Source organism: Rhipicephalus microplus, chromosome 3 (genome assembly GCF_043290135.1).
Source record: "Rhipicephalus microplus isolate Deutch F79 chromosome 3, USDA_Rmic, whole genome shotgun sequence".
NCBI classification, from domain to species: domain Eukaryota; kingdom Metazoa; phylum Arthropoda; class Arachnida; order Ixodida; family Ixodidae; genus Rhipicephalus; species Rhipicephalus microplus.
Window position 1 is genome coordinate 199,909,758 of NC_134702.1, and position 27,935 is coordinate 199,937,692.

General features: G+C 45.6%; 1 protein-coding gene across 1 annotated transcript in view; it reads left to right on the plus strand.

Annotated features, from left to right (window-relative positions):
• Window positions 1–27,935, plus strand: part of LOC119159896 (uncharacterized) — a 150,341-nt gene that overhangs the window by 79,709 nt on the left and 42,697 nt on the right. The window contains exons 7-9 of the mRNA XM_075890662.1: window positions 1,087–1,133; window positions 11,303–11,414; window positions 15,128–15,277. Of these exons, the coding sequence (XP_075746777.1) occupies window positions 1,087–1,133; window positions 11,303–11,414; window positions 15,128–15,277 (309 nt within the window). The remainder of the gene's footprint in view (window positions 1–1,086; window positions 1,134–11,302; window positions 11,415–15,127; window positions 15,278–27,935) is intronic.

The following is a 27,935-nucleotide window of genomic DNA, read 5'->3' on the forward strand; positions in this document are numbered from 1 at the left end:
CTGATGACTTTGATTAGTAACTCAGGGGACGAATTACAAATCATGAATACTGAACTTGATACGGAAAGCAGAAGAAATAGTATGCATAAAACTGTTGCATTGAGCCACAGTCTCGGCAGACAACAGTGATGTGCGATAGGTGGCGAGACACTGGACCTTGTAAAAATGTTTCGCCTGGTTAGGACCGGTAGTAACCGCGAAACCGAAACATGAGAGTGAAATATCTAGAAGTATATGAATCAGATTAAGCCCATTCGGCGAGTGTTCTGAAATCATGAATGGTAGTCTACCACTATTTCTTAAAAGAAGGTTATAACAAGTGCATCTTACCAGTGCTTACATGCACAGAAAAGCCTCGAGGCTTACAAAAAGGATTCAACTGGAATTTAGGACGATGCAGTCATTGATAGAAAGGAAATAGTAGGTGGGACGTGAAGAGACAAGAAGACAGCAGGGTACGACATGGATAAAACCGGTGTTAAGTACATTATAGATGAAATCAAGAAGAAGAAATGGGCATTGACCGGGCCTGTTTCACGTAGGCAGAATAACCCCTGGCCATCAAAGGTAACTGACTGATTCCTGGAGAAGGTGAAAGTGTAAGAGGGAGACCAAAAGTAAAGTGGGCAGATAAGATTAAGAGCTTCAATATAATAATGCTCTTTTGACAAGTTTGCTTATATAAAGTGGCCGCATAAATCACAGGTCCGGGTTCGTAGGCGAAGCATGGAAGGGGCCTTTGGCCTCCAGTGCGCTTAGTTAAGATGATAAATATGAAAATGATGGTATAATGGCTTTATGTCTGAGGACTCTATGATGGCAAATTTCCTTATCAGATATATGTAATCTAACAAAAACGAGCGAAGTACATTCACCAGTAGATGGGTTCTCCACGTTAAGCACTACTAGCCGCGAAGCCATACTTGTATCTTGTGATTGTAGATCACAATATCACTTGCCAGTGTCCGGGAATAAACTCAGAGTGGTAAGATAAGGTCATCTATAATTTTCTGCGCACTGTAACCATAATTATTCTTTCGACTAAACCGCGGCAGTCTTAACGACGTATCATTTTCATCAATGCAGGTTACAGCTTGATATCAAAGAATCGTGGAGGACCGGGGAGTGGTATGGTAAGAAACAATTAAAATGTCTGTCTTTACTTATTTGATCTTCACGGGGTTCAGCAACTTTTTCAGATGGAGGGCTGAGTTGCTTGAAGCCGACTTGGCGAGAGCTGCACGACAGAGTGGAGGGGGGAGAGGTGGCGTTGCAGTAAATGGCCCAAAATATAAGCAAATCGAGAAGAACGTAAAAAAAAGAGCAATTCAAATATTTAATTGACGTTCATTTTCGACACAAATGTCGAAAAGTCCCAATTTACAAACAGAAGTTACAAGTGTAAAGCCATTTATGTCATAACACCAATGTTTGCCTTCATATGAGAGGTGAGCAGAGGGTAGAGTTGAGACAGCGTGCTGAGAGCCACATTCTATACCACCTAAACGGTTGCACGCAGGCGGGCTGCAACTCGCAGGTTGCCGACACCTTCTTAAGAGATTGTAGTAATCCCTGTGTCACTTACATGGAAGCCGGCTGGTCTGTAATATGGCTAACCTCCCAGTCATTTTGTTCTCCTTTCCTTTTCCCCCTTCTCGTATTCCCAGGTTCTTTGTATGTGTGCGCTATGTTAGTGCAATGTACGAACTCATTGCACAAGTGCTGTGTATGTGTGCTGCCTTTATTCGTTTCGTCGCGGCCTGACGTTGCATGCTCTGTATGTACCAGTTTTCCCGCCAGCATTGTTTCTGCAAAAGTTTGCTGAAGACTCAGGTCACGTGTTTCACTAGTCTGATCATGAATATGTATAATTTAGGACTGTTTGCTTGAATATCTTCAAAGCATAACACAACAGCAGGGACAGCAAAAGAAGAGTAAGTGTGCAGCGCTATGGGTCCTCTTAGAGAAAAGCCACTTTGTCGAAACAGTTATCTTAGTCGCAAGCACGACCGGCATGGACAGGGATAAGTAGGCAAACGCGGTACTCTTGGTAACCCATTTCCAAGCACTGACAAGTAGACAAGCAAAACAGTGTGTACGGCTGATCAAAAAAATATTTCATTGGGGGAATGCGAAATGGTTTCGCTAGTTAGGTAGGTCAGCATGTCCAAGGTTCCGCTGGCTTGTGCCGCCAGCCGGACGTTGTCTAGTCGAGCTAGGGAAGAGTTTCTCCCATCGCTCTTACAAATTTTCTATTCTATACCTACGCTTTAAGCTAAGGAAATTATTTGTCCTCCAAACGCAATTTTACGAGATATGATAGAGGGTCGTCGGCGAGTCGTGATGCCAGACAATTGCGCCCAGACATTGTAGGGAAAGTTTTGTGCGATCTCAATACAATCGGAAAGACCCCTGTTTGAATTCTACAGATGTCTATGGTGCCTCCCGCTGTTAAGAGATTTATTTGGGTCTTCATATTTCTGTCATGCGTATCGCTCACGAGCAAGAAGCTCTCACGTAGCCAGCATAGCTGGGTTACTATTTTACTGCTCGTGAAAGGCATCGTGCGTATTCTGAGGTAGTCGTAACAGAGAGAGACGCTGGTGCTCCACTTGTTTACGCACACTCAACAAGATCGAGAAAGGGCGTAGACTCTATTATTAGAGGGGCTAACAAGGCGGCATTAGGCTTACCGATAGGCACTCCAAGAAACGGGCTTTTCGAGATTGGCGTGCATAACGCATACGCCCAGCTGAAGACAGCCACATTAATCTCTCAGAGGAACCATCTCAGCCAGACGAACTCATAATAATAAAAGTGTTGGGGTTTAGCGTCCCGAAACCACCATATGATCATGAGAGACGCTGTAGTGGATCCCTTCGGAAACTTGAACTACCTGCAGTTTTTAAACGTGTATCTAAGTCTATGCACACGGGTGTCAAGCATTTTCGGCTCAATAGTAATGCTGCTATTGCGGCCGGGATTTGATTCGGGAATCTGCGGTTCAACTGCTAAGTGCCTTAGCTGTGGCGGGTACACGAAGATAGTAATGGAGGTATTGATAAAGGCGGATATTCTACTACACCTCAAACTTGGACAAGTTGCTGGAGGAAATACCAAGACTAGTTCGAAGGCACATTTTGATCACCACTAACCCCAGAAACATAACCACGGAGAGACATAACAAAAGGTGAGAGGAGCAAAAAAAATGAACAAAAAAACTAAAGGCACTTAGAACGTGCTCTACGTTGACGCCTACATATATGATTGAAAGTGCGCCAAAGTCAATAGTGTGCACCTTCATGATAAGTATGATCTCCACTGCATCACTGTATACGTCTTCAATTGGCTAAGGTTGAGTGTTTTGTGATCGCATTGGCGATTACGTTTGTTGCCCACGCATACAGAGCTTGATGTCCGCAAATTAGTGGCTCCTAGATGTGTGGAAATCTTTTAGGGGTCAGGAAGGAAGGAAGAAAAAAATGGTGGGAAAAGAACGGCAGGGCGATTAACCAGCCTATAGGCAGCCGGTTTGCTACCCTGCGCATGGGAGAGGGATGGGGGAGATGAAAGATAGTGAGCAGAGAGGGAAGAGAGAAACACAGCACATTCGGCAGCACGCGCGCGCACACTCAGTCATAGTCCAGTCTTGTCTTTCGTGGTGTGTGACATTGCTATTACAGTCGCTTGTGCAAGTCCGTGTCGCGTAGGAATTTCAACAGAGCTTTCTCCGCTTTCTGTTGCATTGTCTTTTCTCGGGCACTTGACAGAATAGTGTCCACACACATTTGATTGTTGTCGATGCGCGCAAAAGCAGACGCCAGTGACTGTCTCTGGATTTCATACAACGGACAGTCACACAGGATGTGGTGTAGCGTCTCTTCGCAATGACAGGCATCGCAGAGAGCGTTGTTGGCCATTCCCATGACAAAGGAGAAAGATTTTGTAAATGCCACTCCTAGCCATAAGCGATGAAGAAGGGTGGCTTCTCTTCGGTCGAGTCCAGTGGGCATGCGGAGAGCCATCAAAGAGGACAGGTGGTGTTGACGATTCGTATCGATGCTTGGTGGGCACCATAGTGAAAAGGTGATTTCATGCGCAAGTCGTCGAAGATTACTGGCAGCATCGGTCCGCGAAAGTGGTATGGCTTCTTCTCGTGTTTCTTCAAGGGCTGCCCGCGCGGGAGTATCGGCATGTTCATTCCCTATGATGCCGCAGTGGCTTGGCAGCCATTGAAGCGTCACATGATGCCCTTTCTCGTGTGAAGTGTGGAGAAGGCATTGAATTTTGCAAACAAGCTGTTCGTATGGCCCGCGATGCAGTGCTGAGAGCCAAAATTGTAGGGCAGCCCTTGAGTCGCTGAAAATCAACCATTGTTGCGGTGGTTCCCGATTGATAACACAAAGTGCAGCGCGCAAAGCAGCTAGTTCCGCTGCTGTAGACGCCGTGGAGTGGTCAGTCCTAAAGCTGATGGTAACACCTCTTGCTGGGACAACTACTTCCCCTGACGAACACCAGTGGTTCGTGGAACCATCGGTGTATACATGTATGCTGTCTGAATATTTCTCGTGCAAAAGAAGAAGAGACAGTTGTTTCAGCACGGGCAACGAGAGCTCAGATTTCCTCCGGATCCTTGGTACACTAAGATGCACTGTGGGTCGAATAAGACACCAAGGCGGTATGGATGGTTTAGATGCAGGAATGAAGCCCGAGGGAAGTTTGTCGTTGTATTTCACAATCATTTTGGCGAACGATGCTTGGCGCCTGTCTGAAGGCAACAGTGCGAGGTGATGACAGGGAGCACGTGCGGAATGTCTAATGTGCGTTCTTAGGACTTCTACAACAATGTGAGTTTGTATCAGATAGTCACCAGCAATTGCAATTGTTGCCTCTGTTGATGTACATCTGGGCAGACAAAGGCACACTCTCAGCGCTTGGGCTTGTACTGCCTGTAGAACACGAACATTGGTCTTGCAGGTATTGCTAAGCACGGGCAAGCTATATCTCAGGAAACCGAGAAACAGGGCTCTGCAGAGCTCCATCATTGCGTCTGCTAACATTCCCCACGTCTTTCCTGCCAGGAACTTGAATATTTGGGAAATAGGAAATAGCGGTCAGGCGCTTTTTCATATAGGTCACATGCGGACTCCAACAGAGGTCCCTATCAATAATGATGCCCAGAAACCAGTGTGTTTTGGCGTAAGAAATCGGTCGCCCACAGATTGAGATGACATAAGGATGACATAAGGTGTCAGTGCTTTGCGAGTGAAGGCCGCCAGCGCGGCTTTGCGAGTGAAGACCGCCAGCGCGCATTTTTCTGGTGATATGCTGAGACCTTGTTTTAACAAGTAGTTGGCAATCATAGTTGCTGCTTTTTGAAGCCGGGAACGTATCTGAGGACGTGTTACTGCCGAAGTCCAGACAGAGATGTTGTCTGCGTATATTGAGATTTTAATGGTGCTTGGCAAGTATTCAGCAAGGCCAATTAGTGCAAGATTGAATAGCGTCGGGCTAAGCACTCCACCTTGAGGAACACACCTTGAAGTATAGCGTCTCGTAGTTGGGCCATCTTCTGTTACCACAAAGATTGATCTTGCAGCGAGGTAATTCGAAATCCACCGAAAGACTCGACCACCAAGGCCAACGACTGCAAGAGCACCCAAAATGGCGTCATGTAGTACAATATTATAAGCGCCTTTCACATCTAGAAACAAAGCTGCAGATAGTCGCTTACGGGATCTTTCTTGCTCAACGTACGAAACTAGATGAACGACATTGTCAATAGAAGAGTGGTCACGTCGGAAAACAGCCATTTAATTCGGATAAACTTTGTAGTATTCAAGATACCACTCCAGGCGGCCTAGTATCATCCGTTCCATTATCTTCCCTACGCAGCTGGCCAGTGCTATTGGGCGGTATGAGGTGAGTTCGAGTGGGGATTTGCCCTGCTTCAAGATGGGTAACAAGCGGCTTACTTTCCAGTCATCAGGAACATTGCCATCCTGCCACGTGATGTTGTAGAGGCTCAACAGTTCTCTTCTTGCACCTTCCCCAAGGTTGCACAAGGCTCGGTACGGAATACCATCTGGGCCCGGAGAAGTTGAAAGCCTGCAGAGAGCTAGTGCCACCTCGAGCTCCTCCATTGTAAAAGGGAGGACCATGTGGCAGTCACGGGAACGGGGACGTCACCTTTCACTGGAGAATCTGGATGAGTGGCTTGGTTGGCGATCTGCGCACAGAAATCTTCTGCGACATTGATGTCTTGCCTCCTTTGAAATAGAGCGAGCGCTTTGAATGGAAAGCGCTGTTCCGTAGGGTGACGCAGACCATGCACCGCTTTCCAAATGTGTGAGAGTCTAGTGACTGGGCAAACGTTGTCCATCGTTCCGACGCTAATTTATTTATGCGACCTCGAATTTTCTTTTGCATCCTCCTGGCTGCCCTAAGATAATGAATTGATTTTGCACGCCGATACCGACGCTCCGCCCGGCGTCGCAGTGCTCGGAGTCGCTCCAACTTTATATCAAAGTCGTTTCGTGTGGAAGATATTGTCACCATGTGAGTTGCGTTTTCCATTGTGCTCTTAATTGTTTGCTCTAACCCAGATCGTAGGCCATCGCTGCAAGCATCTTCCATGTCATATTTGAAGTTGGTTCATTGAACTTCTCGAATGGTCGTTCATGGACCTTAACTAGACAAACCTTTGATGTTAAGGTAGATTGGAATGTGATTACTTACTCGTGTCTCAACATCTGGAAATCAATTGACGTGTCTCGCGAGGGAGTTGGAGACAAAGGCAAGGTCGACGCAGCTGCCGTATGTCACCCCTCGAAGAAAAGTGGGGCTGCCGTCGTTCAGGAGAGTAAGGCCATAGTTGTTTGCGATGTTTGCTAACCTGCGTCCTCTTGCGTTTGTTCGCGTACTTCCCCAAGCGTGATTGTGCGCATTGAAATCACCTAAGATGACCCATGGTGCAGGACACACTTTCAAAATATCCGCTAATCTCCTGGAATCGAGATTATACGACGGTGATATATAAACGCCTATAAGAGTAAACATGAGTTTGTTCTTTTTCACAGTGATGCAGACATACTGATTGTCATCGTGAGGTGCAATTAATTGCACAACATACATCAGTTCACGACGAACAAAAACGATGATTTTGCTGCACGCACCGTTCGTTGAAGACTTGACAACTTCGTACCACGACAGTCTTATTGGTTTCGACTAATTGGGTTCACAAATGACGATGATGGAAACACGTTGGTAAACACAAACTGACGAAAATCTGAAAGGCGTGATTTTAGTCTTCTGGCAATCCATTGGATCACGCATGCAGCCTTGACTTCTTTACGAAATGATGAGGTGTGAGTAGCCATCTTCCTAGTTGAGAAATTCAAGCACTGGGCTTAGGGCGTCCAATAGTCTAAGTGCGCTTCGAGCAGATGGTGTCTTCATGTCGACTAATATTGCTCGGATGGCTTCTATGAGCGAATGCAGTACCGAGATCACTTGACAATCAGTTTTAGGCAAATCTTCCATCGCTGGAGACGGCTCTGGTGTGCCCACAACCTGCAGAGGTTCCTTGGCAGAAGAGCGCGTCGGGAGCGTGGGCCATTACTCCAGAGAACGAGGCTTCTCTGTTTCTTTTGTACAAGTGGTGGGCCCTTTCGTGGTGCTACTGGATGGAACCACTAAAGAGTGGGAAGTAGCGTCTCGGGAATGTGCCTCTTTTGAAGAATTTCGATGATGCCGACGTCGACGCCGACGCCGGACTACTTCGGCTGCCTCCCTGTGTGTCGAGTTGTCTCGGGCCATTTGTGTGAGAACCACGCGCTCCTTTTGAATTCGAGGACAGTCTTTCGACGAGGCAGCCTGAGGACCACTGCAGTTGGCGCACATCGGAGTAGTCGCCCGACAGGCGTCTTCAGCATGAGGTTCAGCGCAGTAGGGACACAGCCGTAAGTTGGGGCATACGCCCTTGACGTGTCCTAGCTTGAAGCACTGATGACATTGAAGTGGCTTTTGGATGAATGGTCGAACCGGATGTCAGAAATGTCCAACTTAACGTGGGACGGTATGCAATCTCGCTTGAAAAACACTTTTACGCAGCGTGTATTTCCAAGGCGCCGCACTTGCGTAATGACAGTTCCCTCGTTTGCAGGTTTGATGAGGGTAGACAAGTTAGCATTAGGAATGGCAATGTCGATGTCATCAACTACGCCAGCAATTAATTTATCATCCATCGGGATAAAGGGGTGCATTTTAACGCCGCCTAGCTCAGTCATTTGCTGCAGCTGTCCTAGCGCACTCACATCGTGCACGTCTATGGCGAGAATGTTCTTCCTTGGGTTTGCTCGTACGTCTTTAATTTGATGTGGCACCGCACATTCGAGAGCAAGGGAAAGGGCTTGCCAATTCAGAAGCCGTAGGTTGCTTGATGGATCTTCGGCCATGAAGATGATGACGTGCGGCCAGCGCGCAGGCCTTGACTGCACAGTCGCTGTGCTTGCAGGAGCTGATGCTGCTGTATTCGCCCTCCTTCTCTTCGCCCTCTTACCCCGGACATGTATAAAGCTGCCATCGGATGTGTCATCTTCCGACATAGAATAGGAATCGGTCTCCTCAGTGTCACTGGGTTAGGGGTCAGGCTGTCGTATTCTCTCATAGGCTGTCGTCTTCGCTAGGCGTAAAGCAGGCAAAACCCTCTACAGGGTATTTCTGCTAAAAAACATGAAGCAATGAAAAATTGAAAATGAGTGCTACGCGTCTCAAGCTCGAACAGTATTGTTCTTAGCTGTATGTAGCACGTCAGAATAATTTGTGATCCGCCAAGCACGGTAATTAACAAATATTGCCTAATGAACGTTTAAATACTGACTTCATCTTAAACCCAAAAGCAGCCTTTTTAGTAACTCATTCAAATAGTGACTACAGTATATAATGTTTTCGTTTACTAAATGTTGGACCTCCTAGACCCCAGTTTTATACTTTTTACTCTCTGTCCGAATGACCTCGCCAAAGTGCCTGCATGCATGAGCGTCAACAGAGGGTGCAAAAAGGGCTCTTCACCCCTCAAGCAGCGAGAGCATTAGTCTACCACCCAAGGTACTCCAGTGCTTTTTTCTACTCAGCGAAGATGCAATACTTCTTTGCATCCCCAAAGAAGTATTGCGAAGATGCAATACTTCTTTGCACACAACATTCTGCCGACGCCTATGCCCGGATGACAGATCTAGCTAGCTTTTGGATCAAGCTCCCCATGATGATTGATTTGTGGGGTTTAACGTCTCAAAACCACCATATGATTATGAGAGACGCCGTAGTGGAGGGCTGCGGAAATATCGACCACCGGGGGTTCTTTAACGTGCACCCAAATCTGAGCACACGGGCCTACAACATTTCCGCCTCCATCGGAAATGCAGCCGCCGTAGCCGGGATTTGATCCCACGACCTGTGGGTCGGCAGCCGAGTACGTTAGCCACTATACCACCGTGGTGGGGCAAGGTCTCCATGAGTACACCGACAACGGAAGCTGCAAGCAATTCATATCCTAATGACTACGGACATAGGCGTGCGCAATGAGGACAGGGAGGGGGCAGGGATACTTCACTAGTCACCTGAGTAAGATGGATGCGAAGTGTTGGCCGTCTACGTTGACATATCAGGGAGGAGGGTGCTGCGTCTCAGGAGGGGGGGGCTCTCGAAATCAGCCCCCTACGCTGGCATAATAAAGATGGGGTGCTTTAATGAACCTGCACTTCTCCCCCACTCCTGCAGGGGAATCCTGCGCATGTCTCACTTCAGAAAACACTTGCTCCGCGACCACTCAACGAGCATAGGTCGTCAAATGGTCATACAATGGGCAACGTGCCCTTTCCCCCACCTTCGTGCCCTCCCCCTTCATAACAATCTTCTATCCACCCCACCATAAAAAAACATGCTAGAGAAGAGCTTTTATTATTGGTGGCTGTGCATCGCTGTGTTCTATTTGTACGTTTTCTCGTAAGCCTATGCAAAGCATGCACTTCCCGCTATATTGCGTTTCGGCTGGGAGAGCTTATAACCTCGCGTACGAATTTACGACCGTGCACTTTCGAAAAGAAAAGTTAGCGCTCGTCTGTGCAATTTTCTCGTCTTGATTGTGTACGCTGTACGATAGCTTAGGATCGAATACTAACTAATCACTACCCGAACCTTTTGGCAAGCGCCCGTATGGGTAGACCACGGGTTGCTAGGAATAAAAGAAATTTCTGGCTACCTATTTGATACAAATAATGCACGCAAAACATTAGTCTTATTTTTCGTTCCCCCTCGTGGTTGAGTATATAGAAATAATTAGGAAACAGCACCTGATACAAGTTATAATCAACATTATCATCAGCCTGACTATGCTCACTGCAGGATAAAGGCTCCAATGTTCCGCCAATTGACTCGTTCCTGTGCTGGCTGCTGCCACTTTATGCCCGATAACTTCCTAATTTCATCTTCTCACCTCAATTTCTGTGTCCCCCATCACGCCCTTGCCTTCTCTGCGAATCAAATCTGTTACTCGTAATGATCAGCGGTTATCCTGCCTACGCACTACGTGCCCGGTCCATGTCCAATTCTTGCCCTAATGTTCTCTCTGTTGTCCTTGTCTCTCAAGGTTACCTCTACCAATTTCCTTTTCATCATTCACTGTTTCATCCTCAATATATGCTGAGCACTCTTTGTAAGCCAGCAGTCGTCTGCTCCGTAGGTAACTACCAGCAGGGTGAAGCTGTTATACATTTCCTCTTGAGCGATAGTGGTAATATACCAGTTATGATTTCAGAATGCTTGCCCGATGTTCTCAACCCTATTCTTATTCTTCTTGGTATTTCGATCTTACGGTTCGGTTCGCAGTAACTACCTATTTTAAGAAAAACCTACTCTTTTACGACTTGAAGAGCATTGCGACCTACTGCACTGCTTGAAGTGGTGGTAATAGAATGACATTTTTTAAGGTGACCAACTTGCAATACACACACCCGTTTAAAGTGACGACAAGAGTGTTTGAGCATGTGTTCTCCTTCATTGAGGTGATTACCATAGTGTGATCTTTTGAGCATTCCCATGACTTAGACCTAGAGTTCTCTCTCTGCCACTTTATAGGAAACTTTTAAGCTTCCAAAATATGGGACGCGAGCCACATGAGCGCTCATGGGTTCAACGAGCAACGTACGCTGGCAAATAACTGCAGAATACAAGTCTTCAGTGGTATTGATAACGACTGTAACTTGTTTAACATGACAGATGTCACATAGCTATATTTTCGCAGGACTGTCTTATCGTCGATCCATCTGTTTCGGAAACTCTACTGTGGGAATTATCCATGACGATGGGGCCCATTTCAACGGCGTACGCCAGACAGCACTTCAAATAGCCCTTATGTGAGTAAACAAGATACACAAAACTGTTTTTTTTGTATGCATGTCACTGTCGGTACAACGCAGTGTGGGTGACATTCAAAAGACCATTTGCGTAATTTGGTGTACTATAATGAGGAAGTGGGGAATTCAATTCTGTTTCTGTAGCACAGAGAGGCTTTAAATAATTTCAGAAGTGTGGCGAAGAAACAGCGCCTAGAACAGTAACGCAGCCATGATGTGGCAAACCAAGCCTGTGCCATCCAGTCTCCTCCAGCAAAATAGAAAATGCCCCCCCTCCCCTTGAAAGAAATTTCTACTTACGCCCCTTCGCTAGACATAGAGTTTGTTTTCATCTCAAGCAAAACTGGCACATAATGCAAAAGTTGCACAGTCCTTTTCGTCTTGAGTTACACATTGAAGCTGTGTTAATTACATGTTCAGCTGGTGGTTAGAGAGCGCTCTGGCTGTGCTTGAAAGCGGCCAACTAAAGAGCTTTAAAGTTGTACAGCTAGAACAAGGAGGTATGGAAGTTATGCCGCTCCTTACTTGTCATGTAAGAGCCCGCTTGTTTTAACAGGAATGTGTCGTTTCTTTTTTACATAGCCTTTCCAGAGCCTTCACAGAGCACTAAAAGAGCCACTTGAAGGTATAGTATAAATGGAGTCTGTGCTGGCGTGGCCGTTCGCTACACTAATCTTTACATATAGAAGTCAACAATGGGGGTTAGTGGAGGAAAACAGCTAGCGATACTCATAAACACGTCGGCTAAAATCTCTTCTTTTAACGAAAGAGTTCTGTCTCTCTCTCTCTTACAAAAGTTGATGTATTCGCACCACAATGTCTTTTTTGTAATTTTTGTGTGGAGTGATAATCCCGCATTCACGTTTCTGTGACATGAATATAAAGAAATCTGTTTTCAGGCTGTGAATTCGTTTTCCACTATCTCCTATGTCTTGCTGCCGTCGTTTCTTTTCTCCTTTTATTTTGACGAGCACTGAATCTTGACGCGGAGTATACACACGTAGTATTGTCAGAAAAATAAACAAAGTAAATAAAACTAAAATCTTGGGCCATCTACCTTAAGGCATGAGAAGTGGCAGCGTTACGCACGGGTGGCATCACGGGGTAAAAAAAGCTAAAGTGGGTGCTGCAGTGAGCTCTGGAAAATTCGTTTGAAGCGATGGCTGGCGTAGGTCTTGTAGGTGACACGTACAGACATGTTTTATTGCGTCCGACGGGCGTGCGTCTGGTTTATTGCCGCGAACCGACGAGTCGGCTGTGCGTGCGGCGGTAGCGGGAGGCATTGCGGGCGCCGCGGCGAGCGCACGGCAGGCGAGAAAGAAAGTGACATCAGCACGCACTGCAAGAAGGACGGGATGTCAAGGCGCAGCAGTGATGTGGCCTATTTAGCACCGCACCAACACCTGCAGCGTGCGGCGCGTTCGTACGGAGGGACAATGTTATACAAGCTAGTCAAAGAGCGGCATCGCTCCATAAAAATGCCTTTGGCGAATAGCAGTGACTGACTTAGGGAAATGTTTGAACCATGAATATGAGCCCAACGTAATCAAGTAGCATTGAGCGAGTCCTCATGCCTAAAGCGCACACCAGTATTCACCACGGTTCTACATAAAAGAAGATTGTGTCACGACGCTCAGCTATACAGTAGTCTGTTATGGCCCTCATATCACATATACATTCCCACAACACAAGATAATCAAAAGACACCAGGGACCTCCTGTTCTTTCTTGAAGGACATCTCCTGCTTGTTAGCACACTTGATATGACTGGAGTCGCTATATACAGCCCGTTTCACAACGCCGCCGTACCAGTGTTGCTGGAACAGACCAACTTTTCCACTCGACCACGGTAATGTTTCAGGCTGACAAAAAATACGTAGATGAAGAGTGCTAAATACTTTGACACTTTGCGTGCTTTGAACAACCACTACTGTCATTGCTCGTTTATTAAACAAAACTTTCTGATGCCATAAAAAACTTCGTATGTCAGTTTTCGACTGTCACCGGCACTATACTCGTCATCACATCTACCAACCAGTGCTGTGGCCATTCATCATAACCGTAAAGACCACACACAAATAAAAAAAATCTATTTGAAAAATTTTTACTCACTTAGGAGAGAAACCAGTTCGAAACTTGAGATGGAGTGCTTTTCAGTGCGATAGAAAACAAAAAAATGATGAAGAATGGTAGGCAGTCCCAATAAACATTTAGTAATCTTTCAACCGATGTTCCCGCATCATATTTGTGCACGAGGTGGTCTGTATGCGTCGGTCATTGGTAATTTTAGAATCAATATTCGGCATATATTTTAGCTGCGCTCATCCTATAATTTCAGGAATTTTTAAGTGAGCATTTTCAGCGTAGTTACAACTTCCGCTTCAATTTGAGTGGAAGTTGTAAGAACTTCGCTAAAATTTTGTCTTGCCTTAACCAAAAGCGGCCCAAAAGCTTATAAAATTCCTTATTCATGCAGACAAGTTGACTTACTGGAGATACCAAAATCCCCCAGAAAAGCAGTTAAAATGTTTTCTCCTATTTACAAAAAAATAATATGTTATCGAGAAACAGCACGCATGTATTACACTGCTCACACAACATGCTGTGCTCGATGGCTAAGAGTTAAGGGCGCGAGGCTGAGTGCGGCAGCATCTTGACTTTCTTTCTGGCGTTTGACACCTTTTTAGAAAGCTGTAGTTCCTGAATGCTTTTCTCGGAAACATTATCATCACAAAAAAAACTTGACTACTCTAGCCATCACGTCATAAGTATGAGTAGTAACTCGCAAAGAATACACTGGGGACTGCTCCAACCTTTAAAACACAATCCGAAACAGGTCCTCACTTACAGGGTTTTCGACAAAGACCTCAAGCAAAGGTTCCACAACAGCGCTTACTGTGAAAAAAGGGCTCCATAGGGAAGATGTAGGCGGCCTTCTTTGAAAAACGTAACTGAGTGAGGTGTATTTCGAGTGCTTTGGGCAGAGCTGCATACTCGTCAAGGGTACTCGGTGAACATAAGCGTGCGCAGGGTTTAAAAGGGGGGTGTGCCAAGGTTCATTGAAGCGTTTCCCTCCCTTTCAAGTCAATATACGGAGCACACCTGGCACTCGCCTCTTTCAGGTGCCCCCTCCGCGCGCGCGAGCCTAATCTTGTGAAGAATGACAGAGACAGACTTCGCATCTTGTTACCTTTCCTAGTTTTCTGCTAAAGTACCCACAGAGGTAGTACACGACCATGTCCTAAACACTCCAGTTGGACAGGCTTTAGGTATGATTTGCACAGCAAAAGAGATAATACACTGAAGCTTTTTGTGCAGCATTGGTGGTCCCTAAATGAAAATAAAACCAAATCGCATTAACGAGTGCACTTGCCCTTCATAGTGCTCAGCTGATTCAGTGGGAGTGAAGTGACAGAAGTCTGTATGTCTTGCTGAATTTGGGGATGTCATGGTGATTGTACATAGCTTAGTACATGTAGACCGGTATTGAGTGAATTAGCGTCTCCTGCACCCGGAAGGCTCGTTTGCATGATGAATAACGTAGCACAGCAATGGCCACGGGGTACTGCAACACTTTTACCAGTGCGTTACGCTGTAGAAATATTCGTAGAGCGAAATAATAAAGCTATGCACGTTGTCTTACTCAAAGAAATGTTTTGTGGAATTTGTCTAAGCCATAAGCAACAAACCTCTGTTTATTATTTCTTTTTACAGGTTAGGAGCCTCTAAAGATAATGGCAGATGGGGTGAATGTCGCAAAAACGAAGAAGAGGAATACTTGACATCCAACTTGAATGGCGGCCGCATACCGTACTTGTCTGAATGCAGCAGAGAGTCAGTTCGAAGCTTTTATTACCGTGTCAAGTAAGTGGGCCAAGTCATAACCTCTGTGAGAGGCAATACCAACAGAGTGGTATAGCGCATTTTCAGATTGCCCTTTTCTTTATAATAGGTACATTTAAGCAGGTTCTAGTGCCTCATGAAAGTGCAAGCAAACCTGTGGCCTTGAGGAGCAATAAAACCAAAATACTTTAAGAATGAAGTCATAAGAATGCAGTAGTAATGCCGTAGAAACCTCTCAGATGTTTGTTGCTGCGCAAAGCGACAGTGTTGCCACACATACGTCACACGAAAAGATACAGCGTAGAATGGACAAGTAGGTGAAAAAGTTCCTGCAATGTAATTAAACCCATGGGAACCGCTATCTTGTGTGGGGAGAACTCCGCAAGGTCTTCGCTCATGCGACAAGAGATGGAATCGCTGCACTAGGGTAGTGCGTGAACGAAGCCATCTGAAATTTATTCACAGAGCAACATCTTTAGCGTGGTCAGAAACTGATGCTGATCGGTAGTCGAAGCCGCCGAGAGCACATGTGTCAAATATTATAGCACAGCACGGGGCCTAGAATGTTCAATGGATTTCCAATGTCGGGCAAAACCGCTTTTTTTTTCTTTTCTAGTGAGTTGGCGCTACAGGCTCAAAAACCACTGTTGCCTAGGCCCAAGTACAGTGTAATATAAGGGAGCAGTGGAATAAATGAGGCGGCTATGCCGCATCTCGGCTCATTTTTCGGTGGTTGACAGTAGCGGCGGTGCTGTAGTTACATGGTACTGTAGCTTTCAGGAGCGTCTGAAAGGAGCACACGTACCGTAGCCTGTGAAAGCGTCTAATTGGTCGTTTTTAGCACGTTTAATGCGTTTCTGAGCCTTTATGAATGTATGCACACCTGCTTCGTGCAGTGGTGTACGAGTGAATATGCAGGCACGCCGAACTTGTGTCGAGACATTAATTGTTTCAACGGCCTGCCAACCCACCCAGACACACACACAGAGAGAAAAAAACATGTACAATTGGAATTTCCGCGGATCCGCCAAGCTTTTCATTCAAGCGATGCTTTGAGCTACGCTACAATGTAAGTGGCTACTGGCAAACTACAAAGTGAAGAGAAGTATCAAAACCGCAATGAAATCATATGCTCATTTAAGCAGCAGTCTCTACAAAATCCAGAGCATTGTCCTCATATGAGTCCACATGCGCGTGATTGTTTCATGAGAAACTCGAGTATAAGCGACGTTGTCACAACATTTCTATCGGTGACGACAAAGTTTTATTATGTTCTTTTTGTGGAAGATAATTATTATTGCTGTCTGGAAGGCTTATCTTGTTTTACCACGTGCTTTCGCGCAATCTCCAAGTGCTTATAATGCGAGGAGGCCGAGCCACTGAGCCGAGCTGAAGAAACGCGTGTACCTCCGAGTCATGAACTCTACGCGAAAAAGGTTATCTTAAACATATTAAAAAGCGTCTGCTGTAATTCATTTTAACCAGTTCTCATTTTGTATCGACAGCCTAAATTGAGCTGCTTTCCAAATATTCTATTGGTGTAACGCCATTGTAAGCCAGCAAATTTATGAGGATATTCTGTATTGTAGTTGCTGTTATTTTATGATGTGTGAAGTATATGGGAGGCAGTGGTGCATTTTTATTTGAGAAATTTACCCTTTGTATGTACACTATACAATTATACAGCTTAAATTGCGTATATATATATATATATATATATATATATATATATATATATATACATGTGTGTGTGTGCGTGTGTGTGTGTGTGTGTGTGTGTGTGTGTGTGTGTCTGTGTAACGGATGAGACATGGCGTCAGTCAGAACACCAGTTTATTCTGACCCCTCGTCTTCCTCATCTTCCTTCCACACATTCACCTGTGAAGCGTCACACGTTTCCCCCTCCCCCCGAGAGAGCGTCAACTTATTGGGACAATAGTAGCGACGCAGTTTGTTGACGTGCACAATGTCAGTAGTTCTGCTTAACGGAGCTACGCATCGGTCGATCTCATAGTTCACAGGAGAGACTCTGCGAAGAATTGTGTAAGGTCCTTCCATGACGGAACTGAGTTTTCCTTTGTTCGGGTGCCAAGGTGTTTCGTAGAGGACCAATCTTGTGGTAGGAATTTTTTCTCGTAGATTATCTTGTTCTTCTCATGATAGGCGAGCGTGTTCTTGATTGCACTTTTCCTTGCTTCTTGTACACTCTCCATTGGTGCGTCTAAAATTGTGTCGTATGAAGGAATTCCATACATTAGGTACGATGGTGGATATCGTGTTACTTCATGTGGGGTTCTGTTGTAATCATCGACGACATCCGAAAGATGTTTGACCCAAGACTTCTGTGGCTGCTCATTCATTTTGCACTTTAGCCAGGTTACAATAGTCTGATTTGTACGCTCGTTCATGTCATTACATTGAGGGTGCTGGGAGGATGTGAACAATTGGTGGACACCATTGTGTTTTAGAAACTGCTTGAATTTTCCAGCTTTGAAAGCTGGTCTACGATCTGATAGGAACTTCTTGGGTTTTCCTGCTGCAAAGATGGCGGTGATGCACGAAATGTATGCGTCACAAGTTTCATTCTTGTGGGGAAACGCCCAGACATACCGCGTAGCGTGGTCGATCGCCAAGTGAATAAACTTTTTGTCGAGCCATATCTTGAAAAGCCACCTATAGTGTTCATTGCTAAAAGATCAAAGGGTTGTTCTGCAGGTGGTAGTGACTCGAGAGATGCGAATTTCTTGGTTTTCCGCTTCTTGCAACGCTGAAATATGTCACAGTGGTGGACGTAGGATGAAACGTCTGTGGTAATTTGCGGCCAATAGTAGCATGATGACAACAAGCCCAGAGTTTTCTTTACTACGACGTGTCCAAACTGACAGTGTGCTTTCTGCAGAAGGCCCAGTCGAAGCTTGAGAGGAACGTACACTTTGCGAATTCCTTTACGTGTCAAGATAGTGACCCCGTTTTCCGTTGTGTACTTGCAGTGAGGGCAGTCATCCTGGTAAGTTTGAAGTTCTGGTAATGAAAGGAGTTGAACCAGAGGGCTTCGCGAAAATGCATCCGCCTAGATGTTTTCGCTGCCTTTTTGATGTCGAATGTTAACGTCATACATCGACAGATTCAAAGACCATCGAAAGAGCCGGCCATGTGGGTTTTTTATGTTTCTGAGCCATTGTAAAGCAGCATGATTGGTGACAACTGTGAATGGTCGTTCATATAAGTAGCAGTGCCACTTGTCAACAGCGTCAATTATAGCGAGGCATTCGAGCTCTGTAATGGCATAATTTAATTCGTGCGTGGGTAGCTTACGCGAGTGATAGGCAACGGGGTGTTCTTTCCCATCATGATCTCTTTACTTCAGAACTGCACCTACGCCTACGTTAGATGCGTCGCAATAAAGAATGCATGGTTACTCACAAAAAAATTCGTAAAATGGGTTCTTCGGTCAGACAGTATTTCATGTTCTGAAAGGCTTGTTCACATAAGGAATCCCATTCCCATGGTGTGTCCTTCTTCGACAGCTTCGTAAGTGGGAAAACTATGTCACTGAAGTGCGGTATAAACTGGCGGTAAACGTTGGTGATGCCTAAAAACGCTGAAGCTCTTTCGGGGATTTCGGTCTTGGGAATCGCAATACAGCTTCTATGTTTCTTCGTATAGGCGACACTGTACCGTGCGACACTATGTGACCCAGATATTCAATAGAATCTTGGGCAAAATGGCATTTATTCAATTTAAGTTTTATATTCTTCATTTTTAGGGCATGCAATAGAGCTTGGAAGTGCTGTAGGTGCTCAGTAAATGTGTCGAAGAAGACTACGATATCATCAAAATAATTAACGGCAATCTTTAGGTTATGTTTTCTAATAACTGATTTCACAGCTCTTTCAAATGTAGCAGGAGAATTTTTCAAACCTAAAGGCATAACAAGCCATTCATAATGGCCATTCGGCGTGACAAAAGCTGTTTTTGGGATGTCCTCTGGGTTTATTTTGACATGCCAATAGCCTCATGTGATATCCAATGTCGAAAAATATTTCAATTTTCCCAGGTAGTCTAAAACATCGTCTATACGCGGAATAGGTTGGTAGTCAGGCACAGTGACAGAGTTAAGCTTTCGATAATCAATGCATAAATGTGTGCGTCCTTCACCTTTTTTCTCTGCAAGAATGACTGGAGCCACGTATGGGGAAAAAGATGGACGCACTACACCTTGCTTGAGAAGTAAGTCCACTTGATTGACAATTTCCTCTTTGTCTGCCAGGGAGCATCGATAAGGTGGTCTGTGGATAGGTACGTTATTGGTGAGGGCAATGCAGTGTCGTTCATCCACGATACATCCGAAGTCCATCTGAGACTTTGAGAAAATGTCTTCGTAATTCTGAAGCACCTCTCTCAAAGCAGCTTGTTGCGATGGTGGAAGGTGCGTAACATCAACGGCTTGGAGTGGGGGTCGTATCGGCGCTGAAGACACACTTTTGTGTTTGAAAGGGATTCTCTAAAGCTTTGTTGTCTTGAAGCAAAGTCATCGTGTTTAAATGCAGTGACAGGTTGAAAAAGGAGTCGTTCTCCAGGCCTAGCAAGAATTCAGTCTTCATGCCTGGTAGAACGTGTGCTTGAACTGCCCGCTTTAACTTGCCTATTTCCAACTGTATGTGCACGCGGCCCAACGTTTTAGTGGTTGAGGTGACTTGTTGGACACTAATGCATGAATCCTTGAGCAACTGCAGCTTGAGTTTTTTGAACACAACTTCATTGATACAGGTAATAGTCGCTCCTGTATCCAGAATTGCGTTCACCATGTGACCATTCACAAGTGCACCAAAACGTATTAATGAGCTTTTGGGCCGCCCTCTTCGTTTCCCTGGTGGTCAATTAGAGCAGACACCATTTCACGACGAGGGCACTGATTGTGCCAGTGAAACTGATTCGGCAAACCAGCGGATGCACAATGTGGGCACTCACTGTGAGGGGTGCGCATTGATCCTGCAGGGAGCCATGGTCGCGTAGAATGAAGCTCTCGACGCATGAGCTGCCGTTTTGACGAGTGTTGGGAAGCATCTCTCTGGACAGAGTCTTCCGCTTGAAGCGCAGCAGCAAGCCACTTGGCCGGGGTGGTGAGCGTCAATCCAGTGAGGCGTCTTTCGATCTCTTCAGGTACATCATCGGTCAATCCTGATACTATGTGAACGTCTTTAAGCCTTCGAGGCAACCAGGGTGTGTCTTCTCTTCATAGTGGTGCCTGATGCACTGTTCTCTTTTGAGCCTGCAGTGTATGAATTGGCGGAAAGGGTCGCTAACAGGTGCAGAAAATTGTGATATCATGCTTGCTTTGATGCCTTCCCACGTATCTTCTGCGTCGGAAATCTCGGTGAGGTACCAGCGGAATGCCTCACCTTCCAGGTACACGCTGATACAGTCGATGCCATCTCGTTCGGACCAGCTGATGTTGCTCGCCTTTGTTTCGAAGAGGTGCAACCACTTGTCAACAGGGACGTCGTCTTGAGTTCTAGTGTATTTCGGCAGGCTGATGATCTTCTTTGGTGGGCTCATGATGTTGCTGCGGTAGATCCTGTCGACTTAGTGTAACGGATGAGACATGGCCTCAATCAGAACACCAGTTTATTCTTCTGACCCCTTGACTTCCTCATCTTCCTTCCACACATTCACCTGTGAAGCGTCATATATATATATATATATATAGGGTGCAACTCACTCACAACTTAACAGTATTCACGCAGTGCCCCTTAGAGAGAGAGAGATAAAGATGCAAGGAAAAGGCAGGGAGGTTAACCAGACGCACATCCGGTTTGCTACCCCCACTGGGGAAGGAATAAAGGGGAGGAAAGAGGTTGCAGAGAGATGAGAAGCTAAACATAATCACGAGCGCACTCGGGGAGCACACACTGTCTACAGGTGGTCGCTCAGGTTTGTTGACTTTAGGTAAATTAGCAGTCCTTTAGTTGCTTTCTGCGCAACTGAGGTAGATGCCCAAGGTCCTAGTATCCTGTGCACACAAAATGGTCCGGGGTCAAGTTGATTCAAAAACATCCGGAGCTGGCATCGCTGTGTGTCGTAGCAAGCGCAGCTGCTCAAGACGTGTTCGATGGTCTCTTCAGCTCCGCAGTAGTCGTATGTAGGAGTGTCTGCCATACCAATGCGAAAGGAGTACACCTTTGTAAAGGCAACACCCAACCAAAGGCGGCATAACAGTGTCGCATCGGAGCGGGAAAGTTGTGATGGTAGCTTTAGCTTGAGCGAAGGATCCAGTTCATAAAATTGACACCTTGGGAAGCTGGTAGACGACCAGAATGTGCGTGTGAGATCTCGAGAGAGCAGGTAAAGTTGTCTTGCTGCATCATTCCTTGATAGAGGAATCGGGACTACACGGGTTTCTTCATGAGCTGAGCGGGCTGCATCATTGGCTAATTGATTTCCGGTAATACCGATATGTCCAGGCAGCCATTGATATATAATATCTTGCCCTCGTGCTAGAGCTTCATGATGGCAATGTTTATTTCTTGTACCAATTGGTCATGACTCCTCCTACGCATGGCAGACTGCAAACTCTGAAGCGCTGCCTTCGAATCACAGAATATGACCCATTTTCCTGGACGTTCTTGGACGAGATATTGTAAAGCAGCCCTTATTGCAGCAAGCTCTGATGCCGTAGATGTAGTCATACGCGACAACTTAAACTTGATTGTCATTGCTGCAGCCGGAATTACAGCGGCACCTGATGAGCTGCTGGACGAGACGGACCCATCAGTGTATATCTGCGTTCGGTCTAAGTACAACTCAAGTAATAATAGCAGTGTTGCTTGCTTCAATGCTACTCTGGAGTGATTGCTTTTCTTTTTGATTCCCGGAATTTCTAGATGCGACTAGTCGAGGCACCACAAAAGACATGCCATTCTCGCAGCTGGCGTATAGCCTGATAGAATGCCGTTTAGGTGATTGGCTATGACGTCTGAAAACGTAGCACGTGGTCTTCTTGAGGGTAGAATGGCCAAGTGGTGGTCGGGGACACAGCTAGCATGTCGAATGTGCGCTCTGAGGCAATCTACAACTCTATATGTCCTGACCGGATGGTCTTTGGCAAGCATAATTGTGGCATAAGTACAAGCGCATCGGGGCAGTCCTAGGCAGATACGCAGTGCCTGACCCTGCAAACTCTCCAATGAATGAGCATTGGATTTGCAAGTGTTAGTCAGTACTGGCAAGCTGTAGCGCAATAGACCCAGAAATAGGGCCCTGTACAGCTGTAGCATGGAGGCCACAGAAGTTCCTCATGCTTTCCCGCACACGAATTTCATAATATGCACAACATATAGCAGTCTCTTCTTCAAGTACGCACAATGTGGGCTCCACGAAAGACTTCTGTCAATTATTATGCCCAGGAAACGATGCGTCCGTGCATAATTGACACTCCGTCCATTTATGTATTCAGGGTATGGCGTCAATGGTTTGCGTGTAAACGCCATCAACGCGCACTTCACAGTTGATATAGCTAGGCCTTGTTTCTGAAGGTAGGCTGTTGTGAGGGTTGCTGCCCGCTGTATTCGTGCACGGACCAGAAGGCGAGTAACTGCAGCACTCCAGAGACAAATATCATCGGCGTATATGGATAGGCACACCGACTTTGGCAGAACCTTCACAAGACCAATGAGGGCAACATTGAACAATGTGGGGCTTAAAACACCTCCCTGAGGTACTCCGCAGTAGGTGTAATGTTCAGCAGTTGTACCCTCATATGTTTGCACAAAGAAACACCTGCCAGTTATATATTCTTTTACCAATGAAACATTCGTCCACCAATGCCCATTGCTGCGAGAGAAGTGAGGATGGCATCGTGAGCTACATTATCATATGCACCCTTCACGTCAAGAAAGAGTGCCACTGATATGCGCTTGCGACTTTTTTTCTTGTTGAACAAATGTCGATAAGTCAAGCACACAGTCGATGGAAGAGCGGCCCCGATCGAAGCCTGCCATGCATAAAGGGTAGTTGTTGTATCGTTCCAACTACCACTCGAGACAAAATACAACCATTCTTTCCATCATTTTTCCGAGGCAACTTGCGACAGCAATAAGGCGATACGCTGTCAAGTCCAACAGTGATTTTTTTTATTTTAGATGTGGTATTAATCGACTTATTTTCCATTCTAGGGGAACACTGCCGCTGAACCAGGAGTTGTTGAAGCATGTTAAAAGTTCTTTTTTGGCTTTTTGTCCAAGTTGTCCCAACGCTCTATAAGTAATATCATCAGGACCTGGCGATGACATGCGCTTAGAAGCGACTAAAGCACCTTCCAGTTCTTCCATGGTGAATGGAATGTCCATTTCTGGTAATCGCGTCTCAGGAACGATCACGGTGTCGATGCTCTCGTTCATAATATTCCCGGCAACTCTCGTGCAAAATTCTTCAGCCACCTCGAGTTCTGTTTTTCCATGATGGAGTGCCAAAGCTTTAAATGGGTGCCGTTGTTGCGGAGAGGAGCGAAGACCACGAACTGTTCTCCAGATATGTGACAGCGGTTTATGAGGGTCTAGAGATTCGCAGAATTCTCTCCAGCGTTCGCTCTCCAGCTTGTAAATGCGTCGTTGAATCTTTTTCTGGAGCCGCCTTGCTTCCCTCAGATCGTAAATTGATCTTGTGCGTCTGTATCGTCGTTCAGCACGCCTTCGTATAGCTCGTAATCTTTTCACTTCGATGTCAAACTGTGTTATTTTAGACGAAAATGGTAATTTACATTTGGACGCTTGCATTGCTTCCGCTATAGTATTTTCCAGGCTGCAGCCGAGGCCTTCTTGGCAAGCGTCCTCAACACGCTATGTAAACATCGACCAGTCAGTGCCAATTACAACACCGGAAGAGAAATTTTTTATGATACCATCGATCGTCACGTAGGTGGGTATGTGATTACTCCCATGAGTCTCAATATCGCAAAACCATTTAACTTTGTGAGAGAAGCACCATGACACCAATGTCAGGTCAAGGCAACTGCCATACGTGAGACCCCGCAGATACGTGGGGGTACCATCGTTCATGATGGAAAGGTCGTAATCGGAAGCGAATGTAACAATGTTCCGGCCCCTGGCATTCATCCTAGTGCTCCCCCAAAGCATGTGATGGGCGTTTAGGTCACTGGTGATGATCCAAGGCCCATCGGTCCTCATTGCGAGGTTTTTTAATCTGTCGCAGTCAAATAGCGATAACAGAGATATATATCTACCAATAAGTGTGAACAAAACTGCATTCTTTTTTACAGGAAGACACACGCGCTGATTATCGTCATTTGAAACTATTGGGTGTGAAACATAAGTAAAGTTCATGCGGATATAAACAATTACTCAGCTTCGTTCTTTGCCAGCAGCTGAACAAAAAGCTTCAGTACCTAAATAATCTAAAAGGCGTTGGTTCGTTTCGTTCACATATGACAAGTATAGGGAATTGACTGGCTTGAAAAAAATGGCGAAAGTTCGAGACATGGGACTTCATGCCTCTGGCATTCCAATAAAAAATCGACGCACTTTTAACTTCAGTGCGGAATATGAGGTTTTGTTGAGCCATTGTGCTTATACGAAGTTAGCAAGAACTGGAATGAGTGTATCCAGTATTTGCAGTGCACCCTTAGCAGACGGAGATTGTATGCTGCTCAGTAGCGTGAGATTCGTGGCAATTAATGATTGCACGATTGCAGTCACTTGCCTGTCCTGGTTGGAAAGATCTCGAACCGGGATCACGGACTGGCCGTCATGAAACTCCTTCGGTTCGCTTGATGCTTCTTCCCTTTGAAGTGCAGGCCACTCTGTCGCAGTTAGGGTATGCTGACTGGCTTTGTCCTTTACAGCCTTTCCCACGGCATGTGGTCTGGGAGGCAAAGGAGGTGATACTGATGAGGGATCTGGCAAACGTGTCGAGGAGGTAGCGGGCGTCCTTGAAGACCGCCGTCGACGTGAACGACGCCTTCTGACTTCAGCTGCGGCTTCTCGATGAGATGAGTGATCGCGCACCATCTCCTTCAAAATGGCAATTTCTTTCTGAATTCGCGGGCAGTCCTTCGATGTGGCTTTATGGGATCCATTGCAATTAGAGCCTTTCTTCACAGTTGTGACGCACTTATCCGCTTCATGGGGCTCAGCGCAGTGGTGGCATACCACCGAATTCTCACAGACGCTGCTCACATGACCAAGTTTCATGCATTTACGGCACTGGAGAGGCTTTGGAATGAGAGGCCGCACACCATGTCTGAAGTACCCCACCTTGACATCAGAGGGGAGTGATGTGCTCTTAAACGCAATCTTCACACAGCGAGACTTGCCTAGCTGGGTGACATCAACAATTGGAGTATCAGTTGTTGACTTGACAAGAAATTGTAAGTCATTATTGGAAATAGCCACATCTATGTCGTAGATCACGCCGGTTGCTACATCACATCCCAAGGGAACATGAGAGCGCACCTGGTTGCCGTCCAAGTCAGTTATACTGCGCAGAACGCCCAACGCACTTGCGTGCAAAACGTCCGCAGCCAGTATATTCTTTCTGGCGTTCACTCTTACGTCCGTGATCTCATTTGGCACGAGCGTTTCCAGAGACCTCGACACAGACTGTCTGTTAAGGCGTTTCATGCTGACGGTAGGAAGTGCAGGCAGAAACAGGATGGTATTAGTGTTCGATTTTGGCGCTTCACTTACAGTTTGAATAGTTGAGGATGAGGATGTCCTCATGTTTCTCCTCTTCGCTTTACGGCTCAGCACAGGTTGGAAACCGTCATCTGAAAAGTCCTCACTGCTGAGATAGTAAGCATGAGCATCTTCACTGTCGCTGTCACTCGCTTGTCCCATCCGCTTAGAACAGCCACTATTTTTACGCTCTGCGTTTCTCGTCCGCTTACGTTAGACATGAACCAATTTAGAGACCTCATACTGTCGAAAAGGGGAAATTTACAATACTCGCTTGTACAGGCACACGCTATATTCAGCTTCGCCACCTGTACACGCGTGGCACGGGGCTACCAAGGAATTTTTTTGAGAGGGCGGGGAAGAGGTGCAGCAGAACGACAAACTTTGGCAATTGGTGGTGACTGTGAATGCACGTAAATATTTTAGAATACCTTGAAAACCTATATTATGACAAAAATTCGTAGTTTAGGGTGTTAAGATTCCCTTCCTTTCCCCTCTCTTTATGACCTCCTGGCTCTGCGTGCGTTTGACATGCTATTTTTTTCATCTTACAGCTTTCTAAGAGCTGCTTACTTTCAATAATTTGGTTCAGTTATTCGGAATATTGTAGACACTTAACCAACAAAGAAAGAGTCAAGACAAAGAAATCAGAATGAGACACACCCTTGGTAAACAATTTTCGGTCTCTCAAAAGAGCTTCTTTGAAGATCAAACTCAGTAGGTTGGCGTTTCACACTTCAAGGATTACGACATCATGGGTTAAACATGAATGATGAGCAGGTACGAAGAACTCTGCATCAAAAAAGCCGCCGGACAAGCCGAGACGCTTAGCAGTTCGTGCGCACGGCGCGTGGCTCTTTTATTATTATTATTCGACTGCAGCGCCGCTGCTATGGACAACGTGGAAGGCATCAGGCGGCGAGGCATGGTCACGCCACTCAACACTTTGTAGTATCAGCCATTGGCTTATTCGAGCCTGGCGCACTCGGACGTTACAAGGGCCACCGTGGGAGGCCATGACTTGTCCATGTGTTGACATTCTATTGCCCTGAACAACCGCGCCTTCGAAAAAAAGAAGTGCACAAGGTTATGAGAAGCCCGTGGTGTATTTTTTTTGCCTGTGCCATCTCTTCCTGCTTATCTTTCAGCGCTTTCATAGGGACGAAAGAGAGAATGTAATTGCAAAGAGCAATAAATCTTTCTAATGCCGCTCTTAATACACTGATTCTGGAAATTTTAGCGGTGATAATTTCGGGAGGCAACGAGCTGTTTTAGTGACTGCACTATACCGCTTTTTCAAAAAGAGTGACAGAGCCCCTTTAAACACAACCAAAAAATCACCATCCGGTATGCGCGTTACGACACCATTATTATCATCGTTAGCTTTGGAATGCCCCAGGCAACAAAACACATTCAACTCAGCACTAAATTGAATCCTAAAAATTCTGCCTAATCTATCTTAAGTACCTTGGTTATTCCGCGCACTATAATTATACAATAAACAGCGTGAAGTTACGTCAATATATATTTTGTTTAAATGCACTTGGGATCAATCACTTTTTATTTATATTTGGTTCTTGCTGCGTGAACACTCTGTGTAAGTGCGATGAAGATGGAAACTCTAGAAGGTAGGACAACTTGGCTTGACGCGGCTTAAACTAATATGTTAAGGAGAGACAGTAGAAAACTCAATACATGCATAAAACAGCATAAAATGGCTTTTGGGGACGCTCGTAGGAATTTCTCGGACCATTTCTTAGATATTGTTGCTTTGATTTTGCAATATTATATCGTAAAGTCCACTTTGTTTTTTACCTTTGTCGTTGACATAGCCTTGGCATGGCATAACAGGAAGCCCAAATCAAAAGTATATATATATATATACATATATATATATATATATATATATATATATATATATATATATATCAAACTGTATCTTTAATCCTGAAGAAGGGCAGACTCCAGGCCGAAACGTCGAAATAAAC